The sequence below is a fragment of the Chionomys nivalis genome, chromosome 8 (assembly GCF_950005125.1).
Source record: "Chionomys nivalis chromosome 8, mChiNiv1.1, whole genome shotgun sequence".
Classification (NCBI taxonomy): domain Eukaryota; kingdom Metazoa; phylum Chordata; class Mammalia; order Rodentia; family Cricetidae; genus Chionomys; species Chionomys nivalis.
The window spans coordinates 12,669,982-12,692,489 of NC_080093.1; the positions used below are offsets into that span (position 1 = coordinate 12,669,982).

Here is a 22,508-nt window from a genome sequence, read left to right on the forward strand (position 1 = left end):
GCGCCAGTAGAGGCGGGCGTTTTGTTCTTATAAGGAGCAAAAAGTTTCCGTGACAACGCGGAAATGAGTAGTTTTGCTGCCCAGTAGCGCGGGGCGAGAGGAGTCCAGCAGGCGGGAGCCATCGCGGTCTGGTCGCTTGCGTCCCTGGATCCCCGAAGCCAGCAGTCCCGGGACCTCGACGCAGCGTGGAGAGAGGCACCCTCGGTACCCCTACGGCTGCCGTGGCCGAACGTAAGTGCGGGGCTCTCGAATGTGAGGCTTTGCTGCTCCCCAAACTCGATGGGTGGAATGAAGGGCACGCAAGGGACTGGGGACTCCCACAGAGTTGCGCGGGAGATCGTGGCCAGGAGCGCGGGGTCCGACGAATGCGGGGATCCTGGCCCGGGCCGAGCCCAGGAACACCTTTAATGCACGCGTGAGAAGTGGGCGTTGTTTTCCTCATCACTCTTCGTTGGTGATGCACTGGGGTCTCTCCTCCCGGGCGCCCCGGAGTCCCCGAGTGCCTCCGGCAATCTGGGAAGAAGGCAACTTGTGCTCCCCGCGCTGCCGGCTTTGGAGCCCGTAGCGGGGCCCACGTGTTTGTGCCTAGAGTCGTGACCTTTCATCTCTCAAACCGGGTCGGGTAGCCGAGCCTCAGTCCTGGAAGAAAGGGATGGGAATGACGTTTGTTTTTTCGTAGCTTGTCTTGACGCAAGAAGGTTGCTTCAGGCCGGATGAAGCCCCTGCCACTTCCTCTTTTAGGACTCCTAGTGGAGTAGACCCTATGCTCTGCAAAACTTTCTCCTGGGCTCTAAGTAGTCTCTGCCTTTGATTCCCAGCCCCATCCTCGAGGCCCACTCTGAGCCTCCTTCGTTCAGGCCGCCAGGTAAACGGATTTAGAAGCCCCTGGCCGATTCTCCGTAAAAAAAATGGGAAAATATTGGCCAAACCAGGGAAGAACCTTGTTTAGCCTTTTACTCTACTGCCTAGTATGAGAATGGCCACCCTTCCCAGAACAGAAGGGAGCCAGATACTTGTACCATATAAATCAACGTTGGGGGGCTCTCTGTTGTGTTTTGAGTTTCTTCTCTTTACAAAACTGTTCTGCTTTGGGGAGGCTGCCGGTTAAAGCCTACACAGCTGCTGTGGTCCTTGGTCCAGGTCAGCAATGACAAGGGTGGCCGCTGTCATTCACCTCCTGATGCCTCCCTGCCGGCCTGGTTTGCATAAGTGGTCCTATTATTTGCTGATTCCCTGTGAATCGCTGCTGTCCCGGGCCTTCCTGCCTGCAGATTTTCCACTTGTGGGTAACCATATGGTGATTATACCCACTCTCTGGATGGATCCCCGGGGAAGCTGGAAAAACGTTTGCTCGCACACTGTCCTCACTGTGGGGAATTTTCAGAGACACAGCAGTTTCAGGCTCTGGTGTAAAGGGGGCAGAGACCTGAACTTTTAACCCAATGCCATCACCCCAAAAGTTGTTAGCTCTCCAGGCCATGAGCGAAACATAAAGGGTGTGTGGGTGAACTTTTTAATCAGAGGGCAGGAAGGTGCGGTAGCTTCTGGGAGATAATTGCTCACTGTCTGCAAGAAACCTGGTTTTATAGTTTTCCCTTTTTGAACCCTCTGGGGTTAGTGTACAAAGGGATCCTGTTTGATAAAAGCGCGCACTGTCTCCAAGGAGACAGTGGTATGCACCTGGCATTCTGCAGCCTGCAAGAGTAAGGTTGAGCCGGTGGTGTACACACTAGCCCAGTTCTCAAAGCCACAGCACTGGCAAACCAGAACTTGTCCAGATGAGAAAGGCTAAGACTGTGTGGACAGTGGAGAAAGCGCCTCTGTTGAGGGAAAAGGATTACACCGTAGGTAACCCAGGATGAGACACCCAGGGGCTGTCAGGTGTTCCAAGCATTGAAACTGGATAAAGAAACAGCTTGTTCGGTCTGGCCTCAGATTCCCTGGTTAGAGCAGAGATAGGGCTCGATAGAGCACAGCCGTCAGAGCTCAACAGGCGATGTGCCGATGTGCTGGTCATCAGTGTGAGCAGAGGTTGTGCCGGGGGGGGGGGGGGGTGAGGGGGGGGCTGCTGTGCCTTCTGGGTGCATGACTCTGTGTTTCCATGCTTGGAGGTGAGAGGTACCTCCGATAAGGGTCTGAGGCTGTTGCAGCCCTGAGGCTGTAGTAGAGAAGTATACTAAGCCAGGGTTAGGTTTTCCAAAAATTGAGCTATGATTCGTGCCTGGTGTTGGTACATCTTGAATGGCCTCATCCAATTTTAATGGCATGGTGAGGATGCTGAGAGCTGATGGTAATCTCCAGAGCCACCAGTACCAACCCAGTCCTTTGTGTGAATCAGAATAAGGTCCTCACTCCTAGCAAGATGATGCTGTACAGTGCCAGTTAACACAAGGGCCCCATAGTTGAGCAGCCTGGTTGTCCTTGTTCCACCAGCCTGGTTCTCTTGAGCAATATGCTAACTGGACAGTCATTCACAGTTGCCAATTATTAAGAGTTTAACATGGGCTGGAGAGATGACTCAGGGGTTAAGAGCCACTGGCTACCCTTCCAGAGGGCCCTGGTTCAATTCCACAGCACCCACATGGTGACTCACAACCAACTGGTAACTCCAATTCCAGGGAACAGACACCCCCTTTTGGTATCCAACGACATCGGGCATGCAAGTAGTGCACAAAAAAACACGCCAGGCAAACACCCATATACCTAAAATAAAAATTTAAAAGAAATGGCAGACTCATCCAGCTGGGGAAGAGAGGAAGGAGAGAGACAAGCCCATCCCTGGTGGGTGATGTGAGCCTTGACCCAAGTATCAAATAACCAAGCATTTTGATTACTGAGTGGTGTGAGGTGGCAGATCCAGTTTGCATCCTGAAGTGACAGGGATGAGTAAGTGCCACCTGGGTGTGGTGCAGAAGGAAAAAGTGACAGCCACATGCAAGGTGGGGTTTCCCGAGAAGTAGAAGGTGATAAGAGAAATCAAACGTGCTGAATTGCTCAGCCAAGCCGTTCAGCCCCTCTGTGTCCTCTTCCTGCCTCCATCAAATCCTATTTATCTGCACGTATCCTTCCCAAAACCATGGAGGAGACCATTTCTAACACCCCCTGTCTCAACTCAGACTCAAATGTTGCTTGGCTCCTGTACCACCTGCCTCGTGCTTCATTAATTGGGAGGGCCCTTTAAAGCACAGTTCATCCATGGTGTCTTATGCCAATAGACTGATTGCCTGTTTACCTGAGCGGAGCACATCACAGGCCTCGGCTCCTTATAGCTACACCCACCATATACCCAGCAAGAAACCTACGGGTGCACTAGAAGATGCCTCCTGGTAGGATTTCTCCCTTTATGTTTTCATAACGCAACTCCTTCCCGTTTTATTTACTTATTTACTTAGTGCTTTGCAAGCATTAACCCTCAGTTGCATATATCTGCATAAGGTAAACATTATAGGATCTCAGGGTTTGGGGGCTGTGCGCTCCTCTGCATGCAAATCAATGGGACCTGGGTGAGCCAATAGACGCCAAGCACAGAACAAAGAAACAGGTCCTTAATTAGCCCTAAGGCCCTGGGGAGTGGGCAAGAACAGGAGCCACTTAGAACCCCTGCTTAAGCCAAGGGAGGCCTACCAAGGACAGTGTCTGCTTTGGCTGCCTCAAGCCACCTGCCTCTCCCTCTTGTCTGTCTGGGGCCACTGTGGGTTCGTGATGAGCAAGCCATATCTCCACCTTCACGATGTGGCCTGCATGTGCTTTGGCCCAGATAGGGCTGGGCTGGGGTGAGTCCTGGCTCCATCGCTCTCTAATTGGGTGTTCTCAATGGTTGGGCAGGTGCCTTGTCTATTCCAAGTCTCAGTGCCGTACTTTAAAATCAGGATAAGCCATCTCAGGGATGAGGTGGGGAAAAACCACTTAGCTCAGTGCCTGGCCCAGGTCACAGTGTGGCTAGTCTAAGCTTCCTTCCAGTTCCCATCAGGCTAATGCTTTGTCCACTGAGGTCTGGACAAAAAAACAAGGCCATGAGGTTCTAGACTTTCCCACCAGGACAGACGGGAGAGCTTCCTTGTCTCCCAAAGCTGAGGACGAAGGTGACCTTTTAGCCTGAAAGAAAACCAGTTTCAAGCTTGGCCTGCAACAGGTGCCCAGACAGGAAAGCAGAGTGGGGAGGCCTCTAAAATAGTCTCTCAAGTGTTCAAAAGACCCTTTTCTAGGGCCCTCTTCAATGGTTTAGGACCCCTGATATTTCCCCAAAGAGATTATATCTCCCCTATGCCAATGTGCCTCACCCAGTGATGTCATTGGAATGGGAGCCCCTCAGATGGCATCACTGTTGCCCAGGCAACACCGCCATCATAAGGCCTACAGGAAGAACACGAACCACCCTCAACTGTAAGATACGTGTTGCAGGACAGGGATCTAGAAGATGTAGCCACCACAGGTGGGTTTTTCGGAGACTGCAGAGAGGGTGTGCCGTGGGTGGGAGCCGAGTGTGTGCTCTGGGCTGTTGAGCTGGTTGGTGGAGGGTCTTGAGGCATTAGGTGTGTGTCCCAAGGGGAAGACACATTGCTGACTGCTATGTTCTCTTTTTCCTCTGAGCCATATCGACTCCATATGGGGGCTTCTACTCCACAGCCCAAATCTCCATGGAGAGGTGTGGGTTATACTGGTACAGAGACAGCACTAGGAAAGTAGCTTTCCCGTGTCCTCATCCTCCGTCCTGACTACAAGGGTTCTTCACTGATTAAGCAAATATGACAAACGTGGCACTATGTTAGGAATTCAGTAACCTCGGGGAGCTTTGTGGCGGGGAACGGGAGAAATGTGTGGAAGCCACCCTCCAAGAGGTAGACAGCTACTTATCACCAAGCTCTCGCAGGCCCTGTGGGATTCTCCAAGTGGTAAATCAATCCTGTAGAGTCCCTTTATCTTCAGGAGCTTGTACTGGTACTTTCAAGATACTTGGTCATTTGGGAGTGCAGTGGAGAGGGCAGCCACGGTTGCTTGCTGTGTACCCAGGGACACACTGAGGACGGCATTGTGCACCCGGCTGAACACATGGCAGTTGTGACTCTCTTAATTGCTGGTCCATGGCTTCAGCCTCACCTTCTAAGGTGCTGCCTGCTGCTGTCCTTCAGATGGAATTCCTGAGCGAGGGCTGCCACAAGCCAAAGCTACCACTGAACGATGCAGGCAGAGGAGCGCCGGCCTCCCAGAGAAGTGAAAAACCAGATGGCATGGCAGGTCCTTCTCTACAAAGCTCCAGGACCCAAGGCCTTTCAACTTCAAAGGACCTGAGTTGGTCTGCTTGGTGCAGCTAGATATCTCTTCAGGGGCTTCTCTGATGTCTGATGTCCAGCGTTGGCGGCTAAAGTAATAGCCCCAATTTATAGGAAAAATTTTAGGGTCCTCAGTGAAAACTGAAGTGTCCTTGCCTGGGTAGACAATTTGCAAGCTCACTCTTCTATTTGGAAAACTGCCCCCCCCCAAAAAAAAACCCACCTCTCAAAAGCTTTCCTTCCTACAAGCAAAATGATCTTTATGGAAAAGAGCGTGTTCATGCACCGAACATCTGCTCCTAGCCAAGCCTGCGCGTGGCCCTTCACACGCATTTGTTTCTCTTGCTCTCGGCAGTCCCGTTTTCTAGATCAAGCAACAAGCTCAGACTCACCCCATGTCCCTGAGACACGATTCCAACTTAGATCATCTGCTGTCTCCCAGGCCTTTCTCTCAGCCACCTCAGGCGTCTCTGCCTGGACTCCATAGAAAGCAGCATGTAGAACCCCACCGCTTGGGTGTTAAAAGTGAGAAGCTGGAAGACAGATCACCAATTCCAGGCCTGAGCCTCCCATCTCTCTCTACTCTCTGACGTTAGCAGAGGGGACGGCTTTCCTGTCTGTTTAATGGTGGTGGTAGTGGCTACCACATAGCATGCAGTACATATTGAGATGCTCCCATAGGGGAAAACAGAGTCCATGCTTACCGAGTGACTCACTTCCCATGACTGACCACTCATGTTTTACCCGGGAGGAGAAATGCTATTCCAAGGCTGTCCTGAGTGCCACTGTGGATAGCCAAAGAAAATGCAGAAGAGTGAGCATCCAACCTGGAGGGATGCTGTCTGTCATCATCTGGGCCCTGCCTGTCGAGAGGACCATGAGCTCATAGCATGGTTCCCACGGGAGCCTGTTTTAATATCCCTCTTCTATAGAGAAGTCACCTGACGCTCATGAACGGGTCTTTTGTTTGCTGAGACTTGGTTCTGAATTTCTGAGGAGGCAGGAGAACACCCTAGGCTAGAAGGGAGGAGTCAGGGGATGCCCAGGCCCCACCCCTACATCCTGCCCCCCCCAATACCCTGAGTTTACCCATCGCTGCTTCTTTCTTATGCTTGACCCTAACACATACAATCCCTGCCCCCTGTGCCAGAGAGCCCTGTTCCTTTTCCTAATGGCTCTGAGAAGGCTTACCCAGGTCACAGGGTCTCTCGTGAGACGCAGCTTCGTGAGTTCACTCAGAGGCTCATGCGTCATGTCCCACAGATGTGGCATGAGCAGTATAGCATCATGAGATCCTGGGAATGAGACTCCATACATCCCTGTATCCATTCGTTTTTTCAGCAAGCGTTCCTAGCACAGCCGTCCTTCACGCTGCTCAGAAACTCTTTAGAGACGCACAATGGTTAATGCTGGCCCCCCTGGAATTGGGGGTCAGGATGCTGCTGAGCCCCCTAAATCACTAGACTTTCTCTTCTCCTTCTGTGACCTTTAGAAGAAGGTAAGGAGGTGGAAGAGATAATTTCGTGTCCACAGGCTCCTAAAGAGCCTGCAGAAAAACATTCGCTGTCTTCTTCCCAAAGAAACAATACAAAGCCATCAGCAATGTCATTTCCAGAGCACAGCACCCAGTGTGAGGCCTCCATACCTCACCAATGGGCTGTAAGCCGTGGAGCAGGTGTGATGATGTCATAGCACATGGCAGAGCCAGGACTCAACAACCAGTCCTTCTGATCACAGTTTGGCCCCTTTACTGTTCTCTAAGCTTCTACAGACTTAAAACTCTTCCTTGCCAAGAGCTTTGGACTATTTCTGGGTGACCTTGGAATGGGGAAGGGGCAGAAGTTTGTACAAGTGAACTTATGGGTGCTAACAGATCGGTCATGGTTCTTGTGTTCATCTGGGCACTTAGGATGTTCCAGGCACAGCCCAGGTACAACACACATTTTCACACATGGCCACTTTGTCCCTGTGACTGGAAATTGAGTGGTCGCCATTGCTGTTTTGCTCTGGGTAACTCTCGAGAAACGTTACTGGGCCCTCACGGATAATTCACGGAGTGACTTCCATAGCTGTTCCAAGCTGGACAGTTCGGGCCCTCTGCGCTCCAGAGAGAATTCCTTGGCTTTGGCCAACAGGTGTAGGAGGGCAGACAGGCAGCCATTCTGTTGTGGGTGAACAGGAACCTGAGGTTCTGCACAGGCAAAAGCTGACCACAGCTCTTAGTTTTTTACAGTTGGGTTGGCTTCCCTCCTCTCTGTTCCTCTTTAAAAGGATGAAAGGGTTTTGAGATCTTTGCAGGCTCAGACACACTCTCTCCCTCTACCTCTCTCTCTCCTCTCCCTCCCCCCCCCTCTCTGGTGTGTGTGTGTGTGTGTGTGTGTGTGTGTGTGTCTAAGGCCTGAGGAGCTTCCTTTCTCTCCTCCTCTTCCTAGCTAGTTCAGTTCAGACACTACTTTCAGGTCCTGACTGAGCCTAGGGAGGATGAGCTTGTGGGGCCTATAGTAGGGGAACAGACCTTTCTTTGGCTGCAGAGATACGTGGGGGTTGATGGTGGGAGGGCTTCCTCCTCTGTGTCTTAGAGGTGCAGAATTCAGATAGGCTCTTCTGAGCTGACTTTGTTACCAGGCAAGGATCAAAAAGAAAGTGGCTCCTGGGCATAACAATTCCTATAATTCCCTGATTCCCAGCTGCTCTGGAAAGGGAGGGTGGGGAGGTGGGGTGGTGGGTGAGGGGAGGAGCCTGGGAGGGCTTTTGTTTTCCTTTGTATTTACTCCTTGGTTCTGCTCAAGCCTTCTTTCTTTCTCTGACTCCAGCAACCGGCTCTGCTCTGCCCGGGCTTTCTGCTTCCACTACCCTGGAGCCTGTTCTGCCTGCTCCACTAACCAGGGAGCCTTGGAAGGCAGCGTGTGTACAAAACTCAAGGTGGAGAAACAGGAAGGGGGCAAGTGGGAGCCCCCGACATGCCCTGCCCAGAGGGGGAAGGAGGGCTGTGTGTGTGTGTGTGTGTGTGTGTGTGTGTGTGTGTGTGTAGGGGATTCTACTCTGAGGAGTGCTAGCCTGAGCCAACCCTATACGAGCCTGGGAAGTGGTTAACAGGTCATTCCTGTGAGTCACAGTGACTGCTTTAGAAACTTGTGTGGGAACCCTGGGGGTCTAGGGAGGCCCCTCAAGCCAGTGCACACTTTAGGAAACTCGTGGAGAGAACAGTCAGTGAGAGACGGATAGTTAGAGTCTGTGGAGGCTGGCTTCAGACTGTGGTGTGCCCAGTGTAGGCTGTGAGTCCTTGGCTCCAGGAGCGCCCCTCCCTTGGCCCTGGAGAAACCTCACCTCTTAAGAGCTGCAGCCAACTGCTGAGGCCAGCTGCTGTGTACAGGTGCGGGCCTGGAGCTGGAGGAGTTGAATGACCTCAGACTGTTCCACTTGGACGCCTTGGGCTCCTCCCTACGAGGTGAGGTGGATGGCACCCTCCCCTGAGGGAGGCAGTATCATGGGATAAAACAGTAAGGACAGAGCCCAGGCAGCACTTGGGTGTGCCTGGCCCCTGTCAGGGCACACCTATGAGAAGCCACACCTCCAAAGGCCCGAGACACTTGCCCTCTTCAGAGCCTTCGTAAATACGTCTGACTCCCTTCCCTTGCTCTTTCCTTTCAAATAAGAGGGAACTGTCTCAGGTTGGAGGAACCTGGAAGGCTCCTCGAAATGCTTTTGGGGAGGGGTTTACAAAGAAGACTAGTTACCCAATTTTAGCTTACAGAAATGGAGGCAAGGGTAGAGAAGGGTGGAGAGACATGCACGAACTATTTAGAGGACAGTGGATGATCCGAAGTGGCCAGGCCAGCAGGGTTCAGAGAGGGACCCCTGAGTCAGGCTCTGATCATTATGAGACCTCAGGCTTTGATCTTGTTGCATGGAAAGAGGACTACACTCAGGTAGGGGAGAACTTCAGGATTGGAGAAGCAGGCTGTGGGAAAACAGAGTACCAGGCCCTCGCCCCAAAGGTCTGTGGTGGCTCACGCATCATTGGAGCAAAACAAAGGTCAGAGCACAGCCAAGCAGAGAGCCTGGGGTGGTGTTTGCTGCGAGAGAGGGGGCAGACTACTTTCTTGTTGAGACTGTGCCAGCTTCCTGAGACTGTTGTAACGGGGTCTCCTCAAGACGGGACCCTTCCTTCTTTCTCCCAGCTCAGATGTCCCTTGATTGACACAGCACCTCCTATCTAGATGTAGGTTTTAATCTCCCATTACTTTTTCCTCTGCCCTATCCTTTCTCCCTCTCAGAAAGGCTTGGGGACCCATTTGGATCCAGGATCTCATCCTAAGCTCCTTCTTCTGAACACCTCCACAAAGTCCCTTTGTCCAAATAAGGTTGCTTTGGGGTCGGGATATTAGCCGAGAGTCACATCTTCGGCCATTCAGGCCACACAGTGACTGCTGGACTCCAGGTGTCCTAAAGGGAATAAATGAGAGGAAGGGAGGCGTGGCCAGGGCTCAGAGCTGCAATCTTCCTCCTGCCCCTACCCCTGGCCTTCTAGTCCCTAGATATCACAATATCTGTGATGCCCCTGGGCCTGGTCCTCTGCTGCTGGGAGTCAGGCGGAGATCTGGACGGGGGAACACCTGGCCCTTCCTGGGTGATTGATGGTTTCCCTGACTTGGTTGATGGTGGACACACCTACTAGTGAAAACGCAGACCAGGAAGGATGTAACCCTACCACCAAGCCCAGAGTCCAGGCCCCTGTCCTTCCTGTCCCTTGACTGCCCCGGCCACTCTCCAGTCCAGACAAGAGGATTGGCATTCTGGTGGCTTCCTTAAAACCCCTTCCTCTTCCAAGAATGCTTTTGGCGATGTGACCTGGTACTGCCTTTGGGTCCAGCCAGCATCCCCATGTGGGCTCACTGGTGGTCTGCTTGGTCTGTCTGGGTCTCCTCTGACTTAGGTAGAGGAGTTTCTCTGATCTTTGAGAAGAACCACAAATTTTTAATACTGTTTCTTCATTAGTGTAATCTCTTGAGACCAGAGTCTCTTCGAGTTCCTGGAGAAGCTGTGGGGAAGAGAGCAAGCACTTCTGGCATCTGTGTAAAGCCCCCAGCACAGGCCTGGCATGCAGGCATCCCTCAAATGCTGCCATGACGATTCTCCCAAGGGTGGATGCTTGGCTGACTGGGAGACCCGGGAACAGTCAGGACTGGGCTGGAGGCGGGTCTTAGGCCTAGGCTGGGGAAGTAATTAATAGTTAGGCCAAGTGGTTTCTGAGGGGGTTGGAGGCAGAGGCCTAGAGAAATGCTTCTCAGGGAAGTGAGGCAGACAGCAGCAGAGAAGAGGCCCGAGGCTGCCGCTGAGGGGTGGCAGACAGAGTACACAGGCCCTGGTGAACCTCTGAAATACTTGACTGGACTCAGGTGGTCTTAAAAGAACGTTTTGAATTAATAACCAGTCCTTTAAAGTGAAGGATTCTGATAAAAATCCAAATTATTGGCTTCTTTTAGGGAGGAAAAGGGTCTTGCCATTCCTGTTCACAGAATGTGCGTTGTGGTGCCCACTGCCCGCAGGAAAAGCATGTGTCATCCAAATGGCCAGTGCCCCTGCTGCTCAGCCCTCCACAGCAGTCTGACTTATTTTTTGCTGGTGTCCTGACCTATCTACCCACTTCTCCCCGGCAATCAAGGCTTCACAAGCACTATTGCAGGGAGACCAACCAGAAGAAGAAAAGAGAAAGAGCCGGGTGGGGGAGGAAGATGACAGCTGAGGCCAGGGCTACAGGATTCTGAGTAACGGAGGTGGGTAGGGATGAACCACATCCTTTCTGCCTCCTTTCTCAATTATTCTTGTTGGTCTTCTTCCTTCCTCTTTCTTTACTTCCTTTCTTTGTCTGCTCCTCCCTCTCCTATGAGGACGCCGGCCTGCGTGGCCCAGCCCCCAACAGAGATGTCCTCCCTGTCCCCACGTAGGTACAAGTGGAGAGTAGTCCAGTCAGAGGTGCTTCAGTGGTCCCTTGTGGATCCCCTGACCCTTGCGTGGACAAGGGCCAGCTCCATCAGGCCCTTTTCCTCTCCAGTGTTCTAAAAAGGGTAGTAGGTGCGGTAGAAACAGGTGGCTGGCTGCCGTAGCTATATCTTTCCCGGGGCATCTCCCAGCACACACTAAGTCAGCTCCCACGGACAAGCTTGGGGCAGTTTTGTGTCCAGCCCATGCACGGTGCCTTGGAAGCTGCAGAAGGACACTTGGTTGGCTTTGCTGGGCCTGTGGGTGAGGAAGCAGAACTAATGAAGACACGGGCATAGCAAAGGGCAGGACTGTGGTCCAAGGTTACAGCCGGACTCAGAACAGGGCAAGGGGTGATCCACTTGCTCCGAGAGGAAGCTAGTCTCACACTAGGGGCTCCAGTCCTAAAGAAATTGTGAGATTGAAGATGGGGTGTAGCGCTGAAATATAGGAGGGTGTCTGCTCTGGGCTCAGGCTGCCCAGGCTCAGCTTCCAAACTCCCAAACCAAGACGAAGGCCAAAAAGGGCTCTGCAGTCAGCAGAACCTTCATGATATGGCCCTGATTCTCCAGGGCCTAGGAAGCCTGAGAGGCAGTCACCCTGGTGATATGGTCAATTGCCACTCACATTAGGGGCCATGAGGCACCCATTAGGAGCAGGAGGTGATGGACCCACTCAGTTCCCCTCAGCCTCCTGAGGAATGGAGACAGGGCAGAGGAAAAGGCCTGGCTTGGCTGGGGTGATGCTCACTGACAGTCACACTGCAGATTGTCTGGATGATGCACCTGCCAAGCTGATGTTCCAAAAGTTAAAGACACTCACACACAGAGTTCTTACCACTGTGTCTGGCACCGGTAGATAGCGTGTTCAAAGGGCCTGGCACGGAGTAGCGCATTGCGGGGTGCTTAACATGGTGCCCGACACGAAGTAGCTCTCAATAATGAAACCCTCTTCTGCTATGCTTCTGCACAGAAATTCCTACCATATGTCACCTGGCAGGGCCCAAGGAGGGTGCCCAGTCTGCCTCAGCCCCCACTAGATCACCCTCCAGGTCCAACCTAGCTCCTCTTTAGGCCTCAGTTTGCAAGTCCATAAATTGGGCCTAGATTAGTGCAATTCTAAATTCTTACTTTCTCAGTATTGGCTTTACGTCCCTGACAAAACTGGATATCTTTAACTGGAATTGGAAACCCAAACAGAAGGCCGGGCACACAGAAGGCTTCAGCACAGACAGGATAGCCTGGGTCTTCTTGACTCCTTTCTTGAAGGAGCCAGAACTTAGAAAAAACACACCACTACCACCCCGAGACACACACACACACACACACACAATCTGCTATCAACCACTCCTTTTTTCCATTTCAGTAAGGAAGCCATCAGATGTTCCTCTGGACTCTGCCTCTCCAGGACTGCTATTGTAATCAATTAGCAGAGCTAATTACATCTGACAGGCGGGGCCAGACAGGAGCCCTTGGCAAGTGCCAGAGTCCAGCTGGGACACTGTGGGAGCCACACTTCCCTTCTCCCCGGAGGGTACCTGACTTAGGAACCTGACTTTAGGATGGGTGGTACTCAAACTTGAGTACTGAGGGGCCCAGGAACCACCAGGAGAGTATGCTAAAACACCAGTGTTAGGCCCCACCCTGGTCTTTCTCAATGCTGGCAGAAGGTGGCATTGGAAATGTGTCTGTCTGGAAAACACCCAGGTGGTGCTGCTGCTGGGAGCCTTGGAGACCTGTAATCCCAGAGGGAGGCCCCGTGTCTCTGAGGCATGGTCTGAGGCTGAGGTGCTTTAGTGGCTGAGACCCTAGTGGGCAGTAGGCTGCTAGTGGGGCATGAGGAGGAGAAGGGCACAGGCTTGTTGCAGAATTCTCTGGAAGGAGGGAACAGAGTGAGTGTGGAGCTGGGGACCTGACGTGCCCACCAGTGGGTGGGGCCAGAAGAGCCTTCAAAAGACAGGAATATAGCTCTCTGTGCTCCCACATGCCCCAGTGAGGTGTGTGGGGCTGTCTGACTCCCCACCTGGACTTTCCTGTCAGGGATGGCACTGTGCTCATCACTGGGGAGCCTGAAGCATCCAGCCTTCTCCTCACACTCGGGCGCTTGGCCGCGCAGCAGCAGCACAGTGGGGAAGCCTGGGTGAGGCAAGCAGAGCCAGGCAGAGCAGCTGGAATTCCAACTCACTCTGGCCTCCATAACCACATGTCTAGAAAGTCTTCTGAGCTTTGATTAACCCATCTGTGAACCAGGGATCATAGCCACCTCTTGGAAGGTCACAATGGTCACTGTGGACAGTGCTAATCACCTGAGGGCTTGTCGGACAGGAGCTGCTGCCAATAAGGTTTTTGTTCACCAAAGCCATAGTGAGGGATGCTCTGGGGTGCAGAAATCAGGGACCCCCTTAAGTAGCCACCTCATGTTTTTCTTCTGATCAGCCCTACAGGAAAAACCCGGTAGAGAACCTGTCCCGGCCACCACATTCACTGAGACACCCAGGGGTTACCATCTTCCCTAGCCTCTGTACCCCAGGACCTGGCTCTTTGCCAGGCTAAGTTTAGCCATATGAGCCACCCTCCCTGTGGGTGAGGCTGGAGTAGAGAGGAATTCGGCAAACTTCCTGTCGGCTTCCTGGCAAGCAGGCGAAAGCCCGCTAAATGACCCAGGTTTATTCCCAGAGCCAAGGCTGCCAACAGATGTCACAAACCACAGGTGTGGGACAGTCGCAAGCCTGAGAGCTTTGGGACCAGCAGAGACAGATGTCCTTGGAGTGCCCTTTGGGGAAGGGTGTGTGCGCTTGTGAGTGTGTGTGCACATATGAGTGTGTGTACATGCATGTTTTCCCCCTGGTTTACGGGAGCTTTACATCAGAACACAAAGCCTTCCCAGCTCCTGCCCAGGGCCTTCAGGGCAGGAAGGTCCCTGTTAAGTGGCTTGGGAACCAGAAGAGCAGAGGCTTCGATCCCAGCTCTGGCAGACTGGGTGGCAGGCACAGAGTGGCTATAAGCATTCAGTATCTTGGCCTGACCCTCCCACCCCATCCTTGGGGCTCTGCTTACAGCCTCCACAGAGGTAACTGGGTTAAATCCCTGGGAAGGGGGTGATGGCTGAGTAGAATGAGTCAGCAGGACCTCCCTCGTCACAGGCAGGCCCAGACTCTGAAGGAGTCCCCCCATGTGCTGGGGGGCAGGGCAGAAGGAGCACTGTGCCCAGGAGCAGCAGGAGCAGGGCAGTGTTCTCTGCTACCACAGCACTTTCCGGCGTGCATTCCTCCACACCCCAAGACTTGGACAGGGCTGGGGTGCTTGGCAGCTGAGAAAACACGCCTGTGGAGGCCAAGGAAAGAAACTCACATGTGAGGCGCCCGCTCTGTGCCAGGCACCATGCTGAGCACCCGTGTGCACTCGACCTTAGCACCCTTATAAAGGAGGAGTCTTCTTCTTCTTCTTCAGGGATGAGGATGGGAGCCCTTGAGAAGATGAGTGATCCGCCTGAGAATTCGCCACCGCCAGGGGCAGAGCCAAAGTTCAAAGCCAGGTCTGCCGGGCGTCTCTAAGGCAGGACGCCTTATGTCTGTCTGCTGTGTTGTTTGCCTGGTGCTCTGGACAAGGTCTGTCTGTAGCCCCCTATGTCCTTCTAGAGCCCCCCTGCAGGCAGGGACATCTGTGTATTCCCACCCAATCATGGCTACTCTTCTGATAAGAGCACTCAGTCAGTGGCTCAGATCTCACTAAGGCTCTGAGGGCATTGCCTTAGTTGGGCTTTACAACACCGGGTATCTCTCTTCCCGCCTGATAGATGCAGAGAGAGGATGGGGAAAGCCGTAATTTGTCCAAGATGCCTATCCTTCTCCTAACTTAGTCTGTCTCCTCCAAGTGCTCTTGACTCCCAGGTTTTGAATTCTGAACAAGGGGGCTCCTAGAGTCGAGCTTCTAGCAGGCATAAGGCCTTGCTCTGGTGCTATAGTTGAAGCCATTGTATGAAGGGGAGGAGCATTTTCCAGTCCGGGGCTTCGTGTTGGCCACACTCCCTGTCTGATGGTCCGTTCTCCGTCCTCTATTGATGTGGAAACCAACTCCTGTCCACGGGAGCTGCCAAGAGTACAGCTGGGCCCAAAGGCCGCTGCCTGCGTTACCAGGGCCTTGAAGAACCGCCTATGGTCACCTAGCTAGGTGGCTGCCATCTGGTGTTACACTGCTGGTACTCCATTTAAAGTCCACAACCATGCCTGTCAGCCAGCCTCACGGTTCTGCCGTAGGCCACCCGGGGGGATCATCCTTGGCTGTCTCTGTGTTGTGGAAACCATGGCCGCTCAGATTCTGTGGCTTATCCAGCACACTTTTCCTCCCCAGCTCAGGAGTGGGAAGCTGGCTGGCTGCCCCTGGACTTTTCCCCCATCCGACATCCTGCACTTTCTCCCATCCCTGGCTTTCTGCTCTGTAGAAACCTATGAGCTCTTCAGAGCTCAGCCCGAACTTGTCTCCTCTGGGAATTCCCTGGGGCTAGCCTCCACTCCCTAGCCCCTCTGGATCTTGCTGACCTGTGCAACTGTGTTTGGGGTGGAGCTGTCTGAGTCACCTTTGAACAGTGGCTTTCCCTGGTCAGCAGCCAGCACAGGCTGCCAGTGTACATGTTCCCCTTGCTGGGGAATCCTCACCTGCTGGCGAACCCCTTTATCCGGGTACCATGAGGGTAAGAATTTCCTCATGCAAATTCAACAGAGGACTCAAACCAAAGGGCCTAGAAATTCCAGTCAGCCGGTGTTGGCTTGCCCCCAAGGGCTCTTCTCTTTGTTGTCCAACAACACACTCAAGATCTTCCCTCTTTCTGCTGAGGTCAGGAAGGAAAGGGACAGGGCAGGTAGGGAAAGGGTGGATGGTTAGTTCCCAAGGCTCCTGCTGGGAGAGGAGAGGGGTACAATGTAAGGTTATGCTGAGGTGCCTCTTATCTTAGATGTGTCTGCATGCACGCACACGCGAGCGCGCACACACACACACCCCTAAGGCCTTTCTAAGGTCTCTCCCTCCACTCACCACACATTACAGCAATAGCTTCTGCAGTCTGAGGTGCAACAACAAAGCTCACAAGAGCCGGGCGGTGGTGGCGCATGCCTTTAATCCCAGCACTTGGGAGGCAGAGGCAGGTGGATCTCTGTGAGTTCGAGGCCAGCCTGGTCTACAAGAGCTAGTTCCAGGACAGGAACCAAAAACTACGGAGAAACCCTGTCTCGAAAATTAAAAAAAAAAAAAAAAAAAAAAGCTCACAAGAATTTCTTTTCCTTCGTCACAGTTTTAGACAGGAGACCCAGGATCCTTGGGATATGATTTTATTTCTTCCCTGTCATCTCACATTACAGAAGCCCTCTTCTGCTTCTCCTCCGAATATCCTCATCGCCGGTATAAAGTTAAATAAGGGTTGCTTGACCACAGCACTGTGATGTCATGGCAGCCCGTCTGATGACCAGGGTGGCTTGCTAGTTACTGAGTGGGTAGTGTATACTGAGGGGATTATTTTGGACAGATGTATGACTCATATTTCATGCTGGAAAGAATGGAGCACCATGATTTCAACACCTTTCTCAGAATGGAACTTAAAAGTTATAGTTGACTCTAAGGAACTTTTTAAAAATGGGAATGGGTGATTTGTCTGCACATATGTCCCTACCGCAAGCATGCAGTGCTCAAGGAGACCAGAAGAGGGCGTCTGAGTCCCCTGGAGCAGGAGTTATAGACAGTTGAGAGCTACCAGGTGGGTGATGGGAATCAAATACCTGTCCTCGAAAGCAGTAACCTGTCAGGACCGCCAGCCTACATAAACATGGACACTCATTATTAGTTATAAAAGCTCGGCCTTAGCTTAAACTTGTTCCTAACTTGTTTTTATAAATTAACCCATCTTTTAAATCTACATTCTTCCACATCTGACTGGCTACTCTGCCTTTCTTCTTCCTAGAGTTCTCTCTCTTTCCAGAAGTCCTGCCTGTATTCTCTTGCCTACCTATTGGCTGTTCAGCTTTCTATTACACCAACCACAATACATCCTCACTCAGTGTACAAATATTCCACAACAGTAACCAGTGCTCTTAATCACAGAGCCATCTCCCCAGCCCCAGCTGGCTAGGTGATTCTGGGTGAGGTCAGGTGCGGGGCCAGGGTTCTGTATTTAGTTTCCTGTTGGTTTGTTTTGGTTCTCTCTCTCTGTCTCTGTGTGTGTGTGTGTGTGTGTGTGTGTGTGCCCTGGAGAACAGAAGACAGAATAGGACATCAATTCCTCTAGAACAGGAGGACAGGAGATTGTGAGCTGTGTGATATTGGAGAGGAACCAAACACTGGTTCTCTGCAAGAGCAGCAGATATGCTTACAAAAGCCCCTGTGTTTTGCGGATGGGGAGATGGGGCCTTGCTGTTGAGCCTAGGCTAACCTTGAATCTCATGGCAGCCTTCCTGACTCCATCTCCTAAGTGTGTCAGCCTGATTCTGGGTCCCTAGCAAGATTCCAGGTGATGCTTCACCAGTGTTCTGTGTATCACAGTTTCCCTCACAGATACTGCAAGAGGTTAGCCTTTCTCCCAAAAATTATTTAAGGCTTAAAAATCAGTCATGCTGGAGAGACTGTTAAGAGGTCATTCGGAGTTCAAATGCTGAGGTAAGAGAAGCAAGTGGCATCAATCCCGTGACCCTCTGGGGATACAATTACCTTCTTCTCTTAAACCAAGAACCCTAGGCTCAGAGAGGTGAGTTAACACATCCAGCATCACACTGCCAGGAAGACGCGTTCACTAAACAAAATTCAGCATGGTGGTAGGCAGTGTCTGAGGCCGAGGAGTTTGATGGTTGGAGAACAACTCACATAGCTTGCAGAGAAAGGATGCCTGCACTGACCCGACTGGAAAAGCCAGAAGTAATGATGTCATACACAGCTGAGTGCAGGGTGTGCTTTAATCTTTGTTGATGGCGGGGGGGTCCCCTTGCTGGTGGCAGAAGAGCAGCCCACACTGTAGAAGTAATCCTGTTATCAGACAGCCCTAGCTGGCCACAAGGAAAGCCTTTCTTCCCATTGGCTCAGAGCGTTCATATATTCACCACAGAACCAATCGCTGTGGGTGTAGCTGTGGCTGTATAGAGTAGTCTTGTTATCTCGGGATTGGCGTCTGGATTTGGGTTTGGTCACCTGGATCTGAGATGTAGGTTTATATCTACCCCAACCAAAGGATCAGGAAGAGAGAAGGTTGATCCTCGGGGTCAAGACTGTTCTGATCCCATCAAGAAAAGCTGTGTTCTGCAGACAAAAGAAATGTCTGTGGCATGTGTAAGCCTGAGGTTGGGCCAGAGCACGGGAGACGGTTACAGGAGACCCCTGGGGGCTGCGTGTGAGGATTGGCACTAGCTCTTGGGGGCAGAGGTTGGCGCAAGGGTCCAGGGAGAAGGGTCCTTGAAGGAAACATAGGTGTGACCAGCAGTGTCTTTCTGTGTTCCTAGGAATACTACAGTCATGGCCCTGGGACTTTTCCGGGTATGTCTGGTGGTGGTGACGGCCATTGTTAACCACCCCCTGCTGTTCCCCCGGGAGAACGCCACAGTTCCAGAGAACGAGGAGGAGATCCTCCGTAAGATGCAGGAACACCAGGAGAAGCTGCAGCTGGAGCAGCTGCGCCTGGAGGAGGAGGTGGCGCGGCTACTGGCCGAGAAGGAGGCCCTGAAGCAGACCGAGGAGGAGGGCCAGCAGCAGCCTGAGGCCTACACTGCCTGGAACCTCTGGAGCACTCTCTGCATGATCCTCTTCCTGATCATCGAGATATGGCGGCAGGACTACCAGGACGCGCCCTTCCCAGAGTGCCCGGCTGGAGAAGAGGATGAGCTGTCTGGACTGGGGGGCGCTCCACTGAAGGGCCTTCCCCTGCCCAATAAGGCCACCCTGGACCACTTCTATGAGCACTGTATCCGAAGCGCCACAGGTGATGCTGCCCGTACCAGGGAGTTTGTGGAAGGCTTTGTGGATGACCTGCTGGAAGCTCTGAGGAGTGTCTACAGCCGAAACACTGACATGGAGATGGAGGACTTCATCGGTGTGGGTAGCATGTATGAAAACTGGCAGGTGGAGAGACCACTCCAGTGCCACCTGTATGTACCCTTCACACCCCCGGAGCCCTACAGCTTCCGCCCAGAGCTCTGGTGTTCCAGCCTCTCGGTGCCCCTGGATCGGCAGGGCTACGGCCAGATCAAGGTGACCCTGGCCGATGGGGACCCTCTAGGCTGTGCCTGCAGCAAGACTAAACTCGGGGAAGATATGCTGTGTCTCCTCCACGGCAAGAGTGGCGGGGTACAGCCCAGCAGAGGTGGAGGTGATGAGATGAAGGACTTGCTGTGTTCCAGAGAGACCTCACATCTGGACGCCATGCAGGTCATGAAGTGGTTCCAGGTGGCTCTCACCAGAGCCTGGCACCGCATCGCCCACAAGTATGAGTTTGACCTTGCCTTTGGCCAGCTAGACACCCCGGGGTCTCTCAGAATCAAGTTCCGCTCGGGGAAGTTCATGCCCTTCATCCTGACTCCCGTGATCCAGTGTAACGACTCCGACCTATACTTTGTCCCACAGCTTCCCAAGGAGCCGCACAGGGGACCTCCAGCCTCCAGCACCGACTGGTTCCTGTCATTTGCTGTTTCCGAGCGACAGTTCCTCCGGATGATCGGGAAGGCTTTGCCCGAGGACGCCTGCCACCTTAGCTGTCTGCAGATTGCCTCCTTCTTGCTCTCCAAGCAGAGCCGCCTGTCAGGCCCCAGCGGGCTGCACAGCTACCACCTAAAGACGGTCCTGCTGCACCTCCTGCTGTCCCGGCGGGCCGCTGACTGGAAGGCCAGCCAGCTGGGTGTGCGTTTGCAGGAGCTCTTCCGCTTCCTGGAGAGAAGCCTCCTGGAGAAGAAGCTCCATCACTTCTTTGTGGGCAACCGCAAGGTGCCTGAGGCTATGGGACTCCCAGAGGTCGTGCGGAGAGCTGAGCCTATAAACCTCTTCCGGCCCTTCGTTCTGCAGCGGACTCTTTACCACAGCACGATGGACTTCTTCTATGAGATGCTGAGGAATGCCCCAACGCTCATTAGTGAATATTCCCTCCATGTCCCTTCAGACCGTGCCAGCCCACCACCAAAAGCTGTCGCCTTGTAGACCGTGAAATGCGAGGGCCTGGGGGACAACATCCCATGTGTCTACCCTACTGGGGTTCTGTAACCCCATGCAGGAAACACGGTAGGCCTTGAGGGGAGCTGAGGTTCAGCGTGCTGGGAAGCCAGGTCCTGGAGAGTGAGGGAAACAGAATTGCAACTGGACACTGGTTTGCCTTTCTGCCACAGGGGCTTGTTGGTGAAAATCCCACGGGGGTTGTTTAGGTTCGGGCACCGATACTTGGCAGCTTAGTTTTCAGTCACCATGAATGACCAAGATGCTGACGGAGCAGTCTCCCCGGCACTGAGTTAGAGAGAGGCAAGCGCTGATTTGAATGTAATCCTTTCTGCATCACAATCCATTCTGTGCTGCAGATGACAGAGCTTCTGCTAGGATGGTTGTTGGGATCCGATTAAGATCCAACACTCTTCCAGGGACTCTTGGCCCTGGCTGTCTGCAGCTGAATCATAAATGGGGACAGATGTGGGAACTCACAGCCTTTGGACCACATCGTATACAATAACAGAGGTCCCACGGTGGCCACCCTTTTTAAATACCTGGCAGAGGTCCAGGAGCCCGGTGGCTAACGTCTCCATTACACAGAAATGGGTACTTGGTGGTGGAGAGTCTACAGCTGGCCAGTTTTCCAGCCACACATCTTACTCAGGTGCACACCTTCTCCCTGTCCCTTTACCATGTACCAGGTCCTGGCCACCGAGGGTGCCTATTACCACATTGGTTGCTGGCTCAGAAGCCCCTCCCATCTCCATCTCTGGTCTTCCTGGCCAGCAGTGTGGTAGAACAGCACTGATGCCTGTGTCTGCCTTGCACTTTGGCCCACTTTGGAGAAAGTTGCAGGGCCCTGGGGCAAGGACACTGACAGCTCTAAGCTATCCTCAGGGTCCCGGTTACAGAGATTGTAGGTTTATAAGTCAGAGGTGCTATGAGAACTCAGCTCTGGTCCATGGACCCAAAGCATCTTGCAGGTCCTGGCTCCAAGTGGGCATCACCCCTTGGTCTCTTCTGCACAGGCCTTGCTGACCTCATAGATAACTCAGATTGAAAGAACATGATGGAAGCTGGGCTCGCTGGGGATCCATGTGATTCTTCAGGCACAGCCTGGGAACTCTGAGTGCTGTGGGCTCAGACAAGCACCAGAGCTTTAGGCTGGAGCTGGGCTCCTGTCCAGGCCTCTTCCAGAGGACCCAGCGGCCTCTTCTCCTTAACAACCTTTACAGTGGACCAAAGAAGAAACACAAATGAAGAACCAGGAGGCACCCGCTAGCCCTTCAGAAGTTAAGACGACAAGCCTTGCAGGGAACAAAACCAGGCTTCCCACAGCCCCACGCATGCCTCCCACAACCTCAGAGGGCTCCAGAAGATGGACCATTTAGCCACCAAGCTAATCAATGGTGAAGAGGGCCTACTGCATGCGGGGTAACCAGAGACGATAGGATGCCTCAGTGTAGGCAGGAGTTAGAGTGAACATAGGTGGTCTGCCCCTCCACAGCTTCATGGGGGACCCTGTAAACAAGCCTCCTCAAAGTGTGTCTCTGCCCGCAGCCCTGAGCCACCCTGTCCAGGTACCTCTCAGAGTCAGGGCAGACGTCCTTATTTATTGTCATCTGTGCCTTGTCCCTGTTCACTCAGATCCCGTGGTGCATCAAAGAGAGCCCAGCAGCCAAGAACCAGCTTTCAGAAGCCAAGACCAAACTCCTCCTGGGCCTCCCCTTTCACTTCTGGGAGAAGGGTCACAGGATGAACACCTGGCTTCTTGTTTGCTGGGGCACTTGGTGGGAAGAGTCGCCTGTCGTGTAACAGGGCTGCTTCTGAAGCAGCAGGCTCTTGGGGTTTCGTGCTGCCTTATTTATATTAAAGGAAGAATTAAATTCTCGTAAGGCATGGAGTTTGCTTTTACTTCAGAGAGTCTTTTAAAGCAGAGTTGGGCATTAGGGTAGATTTCCTCTTGTCGAGCAAAGCTTTCACACACACACACACACACACACACACTCTTATACCCTTAGGAAAATTTTTAAAATAACAAAATGGAATACTTCAGCCTTTGAGGTAGCTCATGCACTGCCCGCAGGGTCCCCCCGCA

At 52.9% G+C, this 22,508-nt stretch overlaps 1 protein-coding gene across 1 annotated transcript; it reads left to right on the plus strand.

Annotated features, from left to right (window-relative positions):
- The first annotated feature begins 93 nt into the window (after nucleotides 1–93).
- Nucleotides 94–22,283, plus strand: Itprip (inositol 1,4,5-trisphosphate receptor interacting protein). Its single transcript, XM_057778477.1, has 2 exons — nucleotides 94–231; nucleotides 18,727–22,283. The coding sequence occupies exon 2, from the start codon at nucleotides 18,740–18,742 to the stop codon at nucleotides 20,408–20,410; it is 1,671 nt and encodes a 556-aa protein (XP_057634460.1). The 5' UTR covers nucleotides 94–231; nucleotides 18,727–18,739; the 3' UTR covers nucleotides 20,411–22,283.
- The last annotated feature ends 225 nt before the right edge of the window (nucleotides 22,284–22,508 follow it).